The 14,101-nt window shown below is 40.8% G+C and overlaps 1 protein-coding gene across 2 annotated transcripts in view; it reads right to left on the bottom strand.

Annotated features, from left to right (window-relative positions):
- Positions 1-14,101, bottom strand: part of VAPA (VAMP associated protein A) — a 32,314-nt gene that overhangs the window by 2,481 nt on the left and 15,732 nt on the right. The window contains exons 2-6 of one of the 2 annotated variants that reach the window (XM_084849856.1): positions 13,239-13,391; positions 8,653-8,756; positions 6,478-6,558; positions 3,024-3,263; positions 936-1,112 (exon numbers count right to left, since the gene is read on the bottom strand). In XM_084849856.1, coding sequence (XP_084705982.1) covers positions 936-1,112; positions 3,024-3,263; positions 6,478-6,558; positions 8,653-8,756; positions 13,239-13,391 — 755 coding nt within the window. The remainder of the gene's footprint in view (positions 1-935; positions 1,113-3,023; positions 3,264-6,477; positions 6,559-8,652; positions 8,757-13,238; positions 13,392-14,101) is intronic. The other variant, XM_084849855.1, reaches the window with a different exon arrangement.

Raw genomic sequence — 14,101 nt, 5'->3', positions numbered from 1 at the left:
CCAGAGGTTCAGCAGATACTCTTGTAAAGTGAGGTATGGGGTGTGAGGAGGCTGGAGGAATTGCCCAAAATAGCGTGGAGCCCTGCCTATGGTTTGCAACTATTTGTGGTATCTGCAATCCTTCCAAACCAGAATCAGTTTGTCAGTTCAGATGTAACACGACTGTGGTTTTCACGAAATTGTGAAAGCCAAAGTAACTAATTAAAGCAGACTGCAGAAATGAAGGGAGCATGTGAGCATATATAACACCAAACCATGGTTTAACTGGCTTTAAATGTGAAATGACCCATATTTCTAAAAAGTCTTGCTTGTATTTCAAAAAAGGTGACAAAATTAAATAAAAATAAATATTTCTGTATTTTTTACAGGGATTCATTAGGAAAGGTCAATAGTTTGAACCAATTTATGTCATGTTTTATTTCTGTCCAAAGGCAGTATCCAATGCTGTAACAGTTCTAGTGTAATGGTAGGCAAAGGGAAAGAAAGGTAATTGTCTATTGAATTCAAGTGGCAAACTGTGCCACCAAATTTTGGCGACAAGTCACTGCTTTTTCTCTTTGCCTAGCAAGTGCTAATGATATTGTGCTAACAGTGGTTTATGCTCATGCAACATCATTAGCACTAACTAATTGTGACAGCCTTGGATACTGCCACAAGTGTGCTAAAAAAAATAAAGTTTACATTTCTGACGTAGAAAAATTAGTCAGATTAATGTAAACATATCCTGAGCAGGAAATTTCACACGGTTTTGCTAAATCCAGGTACTTTAGTTTTTGGAAGAAAAAAATGAGATGAGTTGTATGACATGGGTACTATGATAAATAGCTCAGTTTAAGCCATTTTTTAAAATAGATTTGATAAACACTTCTGCAAACAGGGTCCAATTTTGCTCTTCAAGAGAAACTCATCTTATATCCCAGTTACATGAAACTTACTCTTAGGTGTCTATTTTCCTCTGATAGTTTCACCACATCTGCCTGAAGTCTTTTGCATTCTTCCATTAGCTTCCTTGTTTCAGTATCATTAAGTGAAACACTGTGTGGTTTTGGCATTGGACCATCCTGTTTAGCTGTATTCAGTATCGGAGCAGATTTGCTTGCATCTATGTCATTCTACAAGTATTAAAAAAAATATTTCAAAAAATAATTCTTTAATTGAAGCGAGTATTAAGTATTTTTCAATTTCACTGCCACTTGAATAAAAAATGCAAGGTTAGCTGCCAAGGTGAGAAATCTGAAAGCAGAGAATAACCATTTGTTAAAGGTAGCTTGCTGGTGGAAGTTATGTCAGACGTCTTTTAAAGTCAATGGGTTAAGAACAGAAAAACAGAATTTTGCAGCCATCCTCTAGTTCATTCTAAGATGGGGAAGTTCTCATTGAATCATTTTATCCCTGAGGGTAAGATGGACATAATCTTGCCCAGTGCATACAATGTTCTTGATCGCTTTCCCATGGCTGGGAGATTAGGAACCTCCTTGAGGTTCCACACTCTTCCCTCACTGTTCTCTAACCATGTTTGACAACTGTGATTTCGAGCTAGCCATGTTTAGCGTTTGCATCAGTACAGATATAATGCTGCACTAGAGAAAGCTCTGAAAATAGAGGGGATGGGAAATAAGAGCACAGGTTGGGAGGGAAGTTAAGACATCGGGAACGATACACCTGCACCAGGCTACTGTGCATTTTATGTGGCAATCGCTAAACAAAAAAGCTAATCTGCAATACAACTCAAGGAATTTTAAATATTTAAGAGCAGATTTTTACCAGATTTTGTTTTCAGACAGACAGGAATACCCATGACTACTGTAAAACAACGAGATATATTGTACATATGTAGCACATACAAGGTTGAATCAAGTGCTGCTTAAAATTCTCAACTTTTTAAAAGAGCAATCTTTTATTGTATATAGAATATAGGCCCTTACAAGGTAAAAATAAAATTATACTCATAAAGTTCCAGACAAATATATATTTATTACAAATGACCTCTCCTAATATTAATTTATGCTTCAACCAAATATTTTTGACACAGCTTTCTTGCAGCTACAGCAAAAATCACCACCCTATGTGTGATCAGATTCTATTTTGCAGGGCAAGTGCAAACCAGAGTTTGCTGGTTCAGATGTAATGGCAAATGATGGTTTGCCGAATACCAAAAAGCAACTTATCACTCAAGAGTGCAAGGGGAGGAGGGAGTGCATGAGCTCCTTCCAGATTTGTTTCACAGCACCAAACCATGGCTTAGGGTTACATCTGAACCAAGCCCATGGCCGTTTTCAGATGATCATATCTCAGCTTAATAAGCCAAGATAGGAACAAACCTTTTGGCCATACATGCAGGCATTTTGCATGAATGAGCGAACAAACCAGGAACTCTTCAATTAACTATAGGTTCCTGTTTCATCTGAGCTGGGAAACAATGCTTAATGGCTTTGGAACAAGCAGGATATGAAGCTAACTTCAAACATGGCTTCATATCATGGCTTGTTCTGAAGCTGTTGAGCAAAGTTTCCTGATTTAGACAAAATGGGAAACTATAGTTAATTGAAGGAAGTTTGCTTCCACGATGAAGTGCGAAGCACAGGGTCTGCACGCACACCCACAAAGCTCATTTATATCTCACCATATTAGGCCATGATATTATTGACCAAGGCAAGCCAATGAAACCTTGGGCTTTGCTTCCAGTTGCCAGGGAGGGTTTAGGCTCCTGTCCCTTTCCACAGCTTCTGCTGCCTTAATGACCCTCCTTGCCCCTTCCAACTGATGTCTCTCACTTCCTCCCACTGTCATGCATCTCAATCCTAGCAACAGTCCAAATTCTGCACACACACAAATGATGCAAAATTTGGGTACAGAATGCAGTACTACAAAAGAGAACAACCTTAGGATTGAAGCTATTCTAATCATAATATTGTATTCTACGGTTAGCCTAATTTTAATGTTTTCTTAGCTAACTACAGTTGACTTAATGAACCACTGAGGTACTAAAAGAGTCTTGGGGCTTTTGGCTCCCTGAAACAAACCTGATTCATCTTGTGTTTGACCTCACTGCCTGGCTCCAGCATGTCAATCTTCTGGCTATAATTTGCAGGTAACTGAAGAATGTTGTTCTTGGCTGGTGTTAAGTATACAGATCCTGATGAAGGTAAAATCTGAGATGGCAGGTGAGACATGCCCTCAGCATTCAGCAGATCTCTCATTACAAGACTTAGGGGAGTGACTAAACCAACGGCTAAAGTATTAGGCTCTGCAACCCCACTCTGCTACTTAGAAAAACATAAGGGTTATGCACAAGCAGTCAAGCAACAGCTTACAAAGCACTGGAACAGGAAGAAAAAAGCTGGCTTCGGACACTTTATTTTACTGACTAAGGCTGCAATCCTAAACAAACTTAGTCAGGAGTAAATCCCACTGAAGACAATGGTACTTACCTCTGAGTAAACATGCATAGGATTCTGTGACAAGACAAAATTATCTTTGAATTATTAGCATCAGAACTTCTAACAACAAAAAAACGGCACGCAGAATTCTGGCCAGGCTTGCAGTTCTTGGGGTCCCAGCCTAAATCCTCTATGAGACTAACTTAGGCCCAAGATTCCAGTTCTTTTGTATGGTAAAACCACATCTTTTTGGCTTGAGCCACCTTTCTCAATGCCCTTGTAAACATACAGTATTCAGCATGGCAAGGGGGTATATTCTCCACTACCACCACCACCACACACATAAAAATGCTCTGACTGACCAGTTAAATGCCAGATCCTGTGACAACCAGGCTACAGTCTTTTCATTCTTTGGTATACAGGGCAGTGAAACCATTAAATTACATGGGAGTGGACAGCTTGTTAAGTACTACGAATTACACTGAAAGTCTAAGCTACATTTGAGGAATGTGGAAGGTATTATTCCACAGCTGGTAGATATACTACATGTATTCTGTAATAGAACTAGGGCCATTTATCACACGGTCTTGTATACATGTTACATTTGTGGTATTTACTCAACATTCCTTCTTTTTAACCCTCAAATAACTGCAATCAAAATTATTACTATTATTATTTATTTCATTTATATCCCACCTTTCTTCCATTGTGGAACTCAAGGTGGCTACATGGGGTTCCCAGGTGGTCTCCCCTCCAAGCACTGACCAGATCCAGACCTGCTTAGCTTCAGCAAGGTAGCTGTCCCATGTGCCTTCAGACCATGCCTGGGACCACCATTAATGAGCTCCATCTTACTTGGAATTATTTCTTATCACCAGAGATTCTTAGGATGCTGAATCCTGCATGCAATATAAAACTTCACACGTGTGATAAAATGCATGAAACCTATGAAATACATGAATAGTGGTGGGGAAACAGAGATCCTAATCAAGATCACTGTGTTTGTGTGTATGTGTGTGGGGTTAGCCTCCCCCAGTGATCCCATCCTATGCGTATGCATGCATGTGGTCCCTAATCCACCACCTAGCACCACATGCAGCCCTCAGGGCTAAAAACGTTGCCGACCCTGATTTCAGCATTTCCTTCGTACAACCACTGAGATGTAATACATAGACAACCCCCAAGAGGCAAAAACTTTTAAAGCTCTCCAAATTAGTTATGATATGGAAACAGAAACCATGAGAAGTTAAAGCCACTGTCACCTTGTTCTGGGCCCTCTAGTATTACCATCACATTTAAAATTTTCTCCCCACAATTATATGGTTGCACTTTTTAAAAATAGGATTCCTTAAGTGAGCTTATGGTTTACAAAGAGGTATTTGTGTAGCCTATATCTAAAAGTTGCTTAATATACCCTCCAGCTCAGTTCACTGTTTCGTCACTCCTAGTTTCTGTAGAACAACACTAATTTTGATACAAAGATGTCAGAACTACTTCATAACTTTGCAACAATGACTACATAAACCATGCAGCAACAACTTGGATAGTTGGGGTGTAGGGCAGAGAAAGAGGAAGACATATAGAACAGTGAAGGGCAACAGATTTGCAGAGGAAGAAGAACAAGGACCTCAGAGAAATGGGCAGGCACTGTGAATTATGGCGAGAACATGGCGAGAATTATGGCGAGAACATCATTATGGCGAGAACATGGCGAGAATTATGGCGAGAACATCATTATGTCGCTACTGGAAGCCACCCACCTTTTGCAAAGCAACTGTACATTTAGAAGTCTCTCAATCATGAAAATGTGAAAACAGCTTTTTTAAAACATTAACGTTCTTGGATCCTTAGGATTTCACAGGATTTAGCAGATTCTTCTTTAATCGTAGGAGAAGTGTGCTCCACAGCATGACATCTGCCCATACAGACTTCTAGACACCCCAGCTACAGCTGCAGTAATGGCAGGACCTGCCCTGTTGCTTGGGCTGGCATGGAATACTGGTACAACTTTACGCAGGATTTTCAAGAATGAGCACACTATTCCTTGCATGTACTGCCTGTACCAATATCCTAGATGCCTGTAAAGCAGTGTAGATAATAACAGGCAGCCCTTGTGTGATGCAACAAGGGCAGAGGAGGAATGTAGATACATACTGTTCATCCCTCCTTTTTTCAGAGGTCCCACACTTTTAGTTCTTAACTAAAACATTGGAATAAGCAGCACAGGAAGCTCCTATGAAAACAATGCCTTTTAACTCATGCTCCAATTTGTCTCATACTACTCAAACACTACATTTAGGACAGGATACACTGGTGTCCTTGTGCAGGCAGCCAGGCCTGCTGGTCCTGGTCCGCACGTGGCTAGCCCCGGCGTAGGCGCAGCACCTACCACCAGCAGCCACGATGTGGCGCTTCTGGGGATGAGCCCCGAAATGAATGGAAGCGCTCGTTTCTGGAAGGGAAGGTCTTGTTTCAGCGCTTGCCCCAGAAGCGCTACATCACAGCCACCAGTGGCAGGGGCTGGCCACACTTGTGCCGGGACTGGTGAATCTGGCCGCCCACACAAGGGCCCCTTTGGATCCTGCCCATAGTAACTACATGGATTTCCTTTAACTCGCCATGCATGAGAACCTATTTCATGCTCTTACCATACTTTTCCCCAGAGCTGCTGGCCTTCCGGAAAGATTGCATGAGGTCATACAAGCAAGCCTTGACATTTTGCTAACTAGTCTGAAGTCATGTTGCCACTTCTTTGCACCTCTCTGAGACATAGCCCCCTTCACAACTGATGGACTTGCACTCACTGTGCAAGCAATGCTGGTTTCAAAAGTTAGCTCTAAGGCTACTTTCACTTTGACGAAATTAGCTGGGGATGTGCAGGCCAATTTCATATGGCACATATTGATCCAGAAGTAGTTTTGACAGCCAGATTACAAAAACTGAACCTCTCTATCAAAAAGAAAAATAAACGTACAGAGCTCTTCAGTACAGAATTACATAAACTCTTCAGATACAAGTTAAAAAGATCAAGAAACAAGTTCTTAGCTTAAGAGATCTGGACATAGCCACCATTTTGAATTGATTTGTTTTTACTTACCAGTTTATCATTTTCATTAGGCATTTCAAATACACATCTCAATTTGGAGTCCATTAATTCCTCAGGTTTTGCATCCTTCCACTATGACAACAGGGAAAATACAATAATATGTAACTCCTTTTCTCAATATCTTCATAAGAACTTTTCATAATATACAAACTTTGCCTTAAACACAGGTTTTAAGAACCAGCATGGTACAGCAAGTCGAGTGGTAGGTTTGGAAGTGGGAAATCTAGATTCAAATCTTGCTCAAGATTTGATATATAGCTCACTGTGTGTGCTCCCAGGCAAGTCATTTACATGGTTTGGATATAAATATTTTCACATATTAAACAGAGATATGCACAAGCCTTGTGACCACATGTACTGCCTCTTCCATCCTTGTCATTCAATTATTGAAGTTGACCTGGTTTAATTAATCATAGCTTCCCAGTAAATCTGAACCAGGAGACTATGGTTGCCATGATCAGAACAAACCTGGATTTGAAACCAGTTTGAAGTTGGTTTGATATCCTGGCTTGTGCCAATCCTGGTAACCATAGTCTCCCACTTCAGATATAATAGGATAACCAACCAGGAAGTTTTCAATCATGATAGACTGAGAACGGGGGAAGGAAAGGGTGAGCAAATGGCTTGTGAATATCTCAGTTTAATGCGCAAGGTATGTATGACTGAACCAGACCACTAACTTTCAGCTTAACCTACAATACAGGGTTATTTTGGTGGCATCAATACCAAATACAAATTTAACATGTCTTCTTCAAAGATGTGGAAAATGACATTATTTTGCTTGCAAATCCTCTGGTTTCAACAGGACTATCAGGAAAGAAATTTGATTGGCAGGTTCCTAGGAAGAGGGACTTCACTTTATTTTTAAAATTAGAACCTCCAAAGTTGTAGTACGTCACAAAATTGAGAATTAGGAAAAAACACAATTCCTGGTTGATTCTTGCAGCTTCCTGTCCTATAAACCTTATCAGGGAAAAAGAAATAGCAGTGCAACAAAATGTTGCCATATAGAGTGCTTCTGATCGTAGTTCCTCCTGCTCAATTACATCCCCCACCTCCCTGGTTTTCTTTATTTTTAACAGTCAGTCAGAATTTCATGCCTATTGAGCATTATCTGTCCTCATTGGGCTGCTTTGGGTTTTTCCCATCCATTTCGGGGGGGGGGGGGTGTTTCAGGGGGGATAGATACACTTATGCCCAATCCTTGCTACATTAGATTTCTCCACTGATGTCTATGGGCAGCTCTCACATCTATTTACTGGGGACATTTAAAAACAGCCTATCAGTGGGAACCAGGAAATGACCTATCCAGACAACGAACTGGTCCATTCTACACTTTTTAGATATATGTCACTCTTCCTGCCTCTCTGGCCACTCCATTCCACCCCCACCCCCACCCTGTTGTCATTTTTTCCCTCTCAGTCAACATCCCATGCCATTGAGTACTCATAAAGGTGTTTTGGAGGATTCCCTACCCCTTTAGATTTTGGGGGTTACCCCAAGTCTGCTGATACCAATCTCTTGTGTGTGGGTGGTGTTATTTTGGCTACAGATCCACAAGCACAGGAAGCTTTGAACTGGAAACAGAGGGAATGATTATTGACCAGTGACAGGAGAAGATATGCACCATTTTGCAATACCACTCAAAGGATGTAAAGAAAAACACTTAGTCAGCTTTGAATAGATATTTCTTCTTGGATTTAGTATAATATCTTATTTCCCTACTACATATTTGTCAGAAAAGAAAGTGCCAAAACAGACATCCAACATGATGAGAGTAGCACCACACTGGGGCCCGATATGGCTGTTCTTCCTTCAAAATAGAAGTGGTAGTATTATACATGCTTTTTGAAAAGCATGAATAATTTAGTTTGGTGTTTAGACTGAAGGGTATTAGTGTCTAGGTCAGGCCCATATAAATAGTTCAAGGTAGACACTAGTGTAATGTCTTTTCCTCTGTAGCAAAGGAACCCAGCCTAATTCCCTTCTGCAATTTCTAAATGAAGTGTACATTTTAGGTCTCTTTCAGACAGGATCCTGGTCCATACTCCAAGAAGTGTGGGACACCACAAGATAAGTCTAAGGAGGGTTGTTCCAAAAACTCAGAGGAAGAACTCACCTTGTTAGCCTACTAAAAACTGAAATTCAAGACATTTGTTTACTTACCACTGCTTCCATATCTGTAATGTTTGGTGGGGCAAAGATTGTCTGTACCATAAACTTGTGTTTACTCTTCTCATTTGGATCATAGTCAAAAGGCTGTAACATCACTGCATAACAGACAAAGTGTGAATTATACAGAGGTATGCAACCTATTTCTTATGTATATTTAATCATGTTTGAAAGCATTTAAACGTATTGAAAACTCAGAACCATAGTGGTAGTTTTGACAGTCATCGGTATGTTTTAGCAATAACTGAAACAGGGTCTCTTTTAATAATTAAGTTCTACCATTTATTGAAAATTTCCCTTTCTATTTCTCCATAACAATCTGAGCTCTATAATCAGATGTCAGTACTTCATTAAGGGAGCAATTCCATGGCCACTAGACACTGTCTAGGGAGCCATAGGGTTTGTTGGTTTCTGGGAAAGCAGGTCAGAACAAGGGCTCCGAATGCAATTCCCGGAAACTGCGCTCTCCGCCTCTCCCTCACCCCCTCATAGCTGGCACAGTTCTCTTGCGCCAGCTACGTCTCCATGCTTGGAAATGGAATGCAGACGGGGGAAAAGTGGGTGGGAAGGAGACTGCGGAAGCCGCTTTACGCAGCTTCCTATGCACTGTGTGGCCTCATTTCCCCCCCCCCCCCTGAAGCTGTGGCTAGACAGCTGAAATCAGCCATCCAGTTGAAGATGCAGGGCCACCCTGCACTAGATATTCTGACTGCCGACTATTTCAGTAGGATTGCACCCTAAGTTGCTGCAGACAGAAGTCTGAAACATTTGAAAATTGTGGGCATAATTTGTTACAGGACCATCTTACTCTCACCACTCTAATGGATGCCTATACAAGGCCCCCTCAAGATAGCAAAGAGGGGCAGACAACACTTGCAAGAATTGCAGATAGGACTTCTTTCAAACAGGAAGGATATGATCATCAATCAACAAAAGGAACAATCCTCTTGCCCAAATGTTTGCAGCATATAATATAAGCAGATCTGATAAGAACTCCAAAAGTGAAGTGAGAGAGAGAGAGAGACCCCTAACAAGGACAGCAGAACAAAGATCAGCCCACCCATGATGACAGGCCTAACTCTCCCATCTTGACACCCCAGAATGGGTACAAGTAGGTTGTGGTCATAATCCCTCCACAAGTAGCTTCTGTTACATATTTCTGCCAATTAGAGCAGAATAGCAAAAAAGGTAAAAGCAGATGTCACTTCATTACATTTAAAGGAAAAGGGCACAGATTTTCAAGAGGTATTCTATAAAACAGGAAACCACATACTGCAACTGTTCTTATTGTTTTTTCTACAATTCTTGTTTTACTTGGTATGCTGTAAGTTACTCTAAACTGTTTGGACAAGCAGCGTATAAATGCTTAAAATAAAATAAAAAACAAATACATTAAAGTATTATGAAGAAATTGAGAGCTCCCCTATCTTTTTTTTTAAAACTGAGTATTTCTGTATAAAATGCTGCTATATATTTCTTTCCAGACCCCAGAATATTTTAAAGCTTGAGAGCTTTAGGTTATCTCTGAAACTTAATTATCTTACCTTACACTGAAATTAGCTAGTCCTAGACTCTATGCACGGTCCCACACTACCCTCAAACATTTAAACTAAAAGGAACTGTAGTCAATATGGAGTGACAGTTCTAAGGACTGAATTGCATGACGTCTCCAATGCTACACTACAACTAATATAAATTACCTTACTGACACAACAGGTTTTCTGGGAAAACCCATCGCACAAGCGGTCATTATTGCTGCTGCACTAGAGGTCAATTACATTAGCACAATGTAATGTACGTTAGTGATAGTATCGCATTGGATACTACCCACTGAACACAAAAAATTATATCCCTTCCTTCTGGCATTTACACATTGCTCAGGGCAGCTAAGAGCACTTAAAACAAACCATAAAACAGAATACCCCTCCCAAGAAATCCAGAATATAATAAAAAAAGAGGCAGATACAACACAGAGGCATTGGATAAATGCTTATCTATGTGATGAAACAAATGCCTGTTTAAACAGGGTTTTGCCATGCAGCAAAACTCCATAAGGAAAGGAGCTAACTGAGCCTCCCACGCCAAAAAGGTCCACCATGTACTATCACACAATTATTGTCTTACAGTAGAAGGTTAACTTGCCCAGCAGGCCCCCACACAGATTCATACAGGAGGTGGTGGTTCAGAAGGTCCCCTGGCCACAGATCATTTAATACTTTAAAGGTCAAAACAAGCACCTTATTTAATTTATATCCTGCTTTTCCACTAAAAATAGTGATCAAGTTAATTGAAGCCAGAAATTAACAGGTAATGAAGAGAAATTAAGTAATACACTGTGATGTGCCGGTTCCTACCAGAACTTTGGCAGCCACATTCTGGGCCAACTGAATCTTCCAGACTGTCTTCCAGGGCAACACCACACAGAGCATATTATAGTAATCCATCCTGGAAGTGACTAGGGCATGAAAACTTAAGCTAGGCCTGAGTTTTTCAGGTAAGGGCACAATATTTCACCACCACCCCTGAAACAAGTATAGTAAATTTTCTAGACATTCAACAGTTGAAGCTTTCCAAATACATGTGTTACATATACAAAAACACTCATTCATCTAAGACAGGTTGGGGAACCTCTGGCCCCCCAGATGAACTGCAACTCCCATCAGCCTACACCAGCATAGCTAATGCTGAGGGATGGTAAGAGTTGCAGTCCAACTTCATCTGGAAGGCCACACATTACCCATCCCTGAGCTTAGATGTTACTGCTTGTGCTTACAAGCCTGCAACCAGGCAAAACCATGCACACTACTACAGAGCAATGTAACACTATCCAGACTGGAACTGTGTCTCAAGCACAAAGCAATTAATAGTGCATATATAGCATGTAACTCACACAGGTAAATACTAAAATAAATATATTTACAGAGGTCTGTAGTAGCCAACCAAAAGTTTCTGGTCACCAGGATTTTCCCTCTCCTCCAAGGGGCAGGAGTCTTGTCTCTGACTTCATGCTGCACCTCTGAAATGCAGAGGGAGGTATGCTCCCTCCCCAGCTCCAAAGGATGAAGGAGTTGTTCCTGAAACTGTACTGAAATTCCAAGGCACTCAGCACCAAAACATGGCCACTTCCTCCTTGGAGCTGTGGAGGGGCAGATTCCTAACCCTCTCCCCTCCAGCTCCAAAGCTGGGAGGAAAGGCTGGAGTTATGCAAACTCAGAAGGTAGTGGAACCCTAAAAATATCTACTAGAGATCCTAGTGAACACTGACTGTGGAAAGAAGCACGTCAAGTACTACAAAAAAAGGCTTTTTTGGCTTCATAAATGGCCAAATAGTTTTAAGAATTATGTTAGTGCGTTTTTAGATCTTTGCACTGCTGCTGGCTTTTACCTTGGTTACTACTTTGGTTTTATTTTGCTTCACACTTATGGTTTTATATTATGTTTTATCATGTTATTGTATTTTGTGGTTTTAAGTGTTGTCTTGTAAACTGCCCAGAGAGCTTCAGTTTAGAAATGTAATTAATAAATAAAAAATTGAAAGGGAGCAGATTTTATAGGCTGCTGAAATTATATTCTTTAGACCATATTCTCTCCATTAAGCTCTGAACACACAAATCTATCCAAATTTTTAAAAAACAAAAAATTAAAGCAATTACAATAGGTGTAGCACATTTCTTAAAATAGCTGTGCACTGTCCTTCATCTTTCTTTCCCTGTCAAGGAAAAAGAAAACCTTAATGGCACCACCTTGTGGTTTAGCAGGGAATACGTATTATGAAGCATAAGGCCAAATCTTTAAATGTTAAGAAATTTGAAGCAGCAGCAATGAGATAATGTGCTAATGTTGTTTCTTTGCAAAAGGGTATGATCCTGGAAGGCTTTCTTGTGAAATTGAGCTATGTCGTGGGTGTTTTAACAGAATAATCCTAATGGGAGGAGAAGGGGTTGGTAGACATATATGGCAGATCTACCACTAAAGCCCTGCTGGCTTGCTGCAGCCAAGGCGGAAGTTGGGGGTGGCTTTTTCTTACCTTTCCCCACTTATTTTTGTCTTCTTCTTTCCATCCCATTACAGTCAGCTCCAGGGCTGATCTAGCTTAGGAGACTTTGGCAGGCATGTCCAAGGAATGAGGGGGCTTAGGATCCTGGTCATCCATAGCCTCCTTTGACATACCCCGAACACATCCCGCTTGGAGCTGATTACCACTGGAGCACTACAGGTGGGACAGAGACAGGGGCAGAGCTTTTTGCCTCCACAAAGAAACCTCTGCCAACAGACTGCCTTCTTCACCCACAAAGGGTATCTGCAGTGCCTCATGGGTACCCTCCCTGGGAGCTTAGCATTGCTCCCTTAATGACACTCTGAGGCAGAACATACACAGTAGGATACAGGCATCACAGATGTTAAAAATGATGAGCAAATTGGTTTCTTCACTGTATTTGGACAGCAGTCTATTAATAAAAAGAGTTTCATATATTAACTTTTAATTATGAACTTCCTCCTAGAAGTGTTCTAGCTCCTGCAAGTAAAAATAGCCAATACAGAAAGGAGCAAAAACAATCAAACTACTTTAAAAAAATTACCTGATACAGTTACAGAAGATCCTGGGTCAATAATTCCACTGTTTGGCCTCACACAGTATCGACGAGGTGCTGTAGTCTTCACCTTAAAACATACTTTTCTGTCCGACGGGTTTCGTAGTTTAAGATTTGTGGTGACTACATCTGTGAAGGGACCTGAAAGTGTTCAAGATGTATTTTAAGGAATTAGTTTATTGGTTAGGTGTTGCCTTCAAAAGCAGACTTTACAAGTAAACTACTGGTTGGTACCAAGACATATAAGCAAGCCATGTCTAGAAAGAGGTGGAGAGAGACCAGCAAGTATCCCCCTTTTCCACCTCTCACTCAATATCCTGTACCTTAGGAAAAGCCTTCCCAGCAAGTCCCTGCTCAATTAATACTTGTTTGGTACCTGTGCTGCCTGATTCTGGCTCCACTTAAATAAGATTCCTCTGCCTGATTCTGGACAATTTCCTGATCCCACTATAGCTTCCACTGTTTAAGAGCCCTCATCCAACAACCTTCTGGAGAGACTTTTCAGGGGGAGAAGGGGAAAATTTGTTGTGCGAGTGGCTTTCTAGTCACACAGCCATTGGATATAATGGATATAACCCCATGTGTGCTGCAGCAGTGGAAAGGGCAAAATAAATGTTAGGAATTGTTAGAAAATGAATCCTTTATAATACTGTTCCAGGCCTATTCTAGTCTGCTTGCCTTCTCCTTCTGAACTACTTTGCCATCATAGAGAGAAGAATTAGGGAAAAGACTGTTTTGGGAACCTACTTTTAGTCTCGCAGATAGTCCTCCAAATGCCCTTACACAGGAATAAAACTGCTTTTCCTTACTTCAGGAATGAAGCAGTGCCTCTGTGACATCAGCATCCACTA

The sequence above is a fragment of the Heloderma suspectum genome, chromosome 4, assembly GCF_057233095.1.
Source record: "Heloderma suspectum isolate Gila_16-S chromosome 4, 16-S_ref, whole genome shotgun sequence".
Classification (NCBI taxonomy): Eukaryota; Metazoa; Chordata; class Lepidosauria; order Squamata; family Helodermatidae; genus Heloderma; species Heloderma suspectum.
This window is presented reverse-complemented; position numbering and strand designations above follow the sequence as displayed.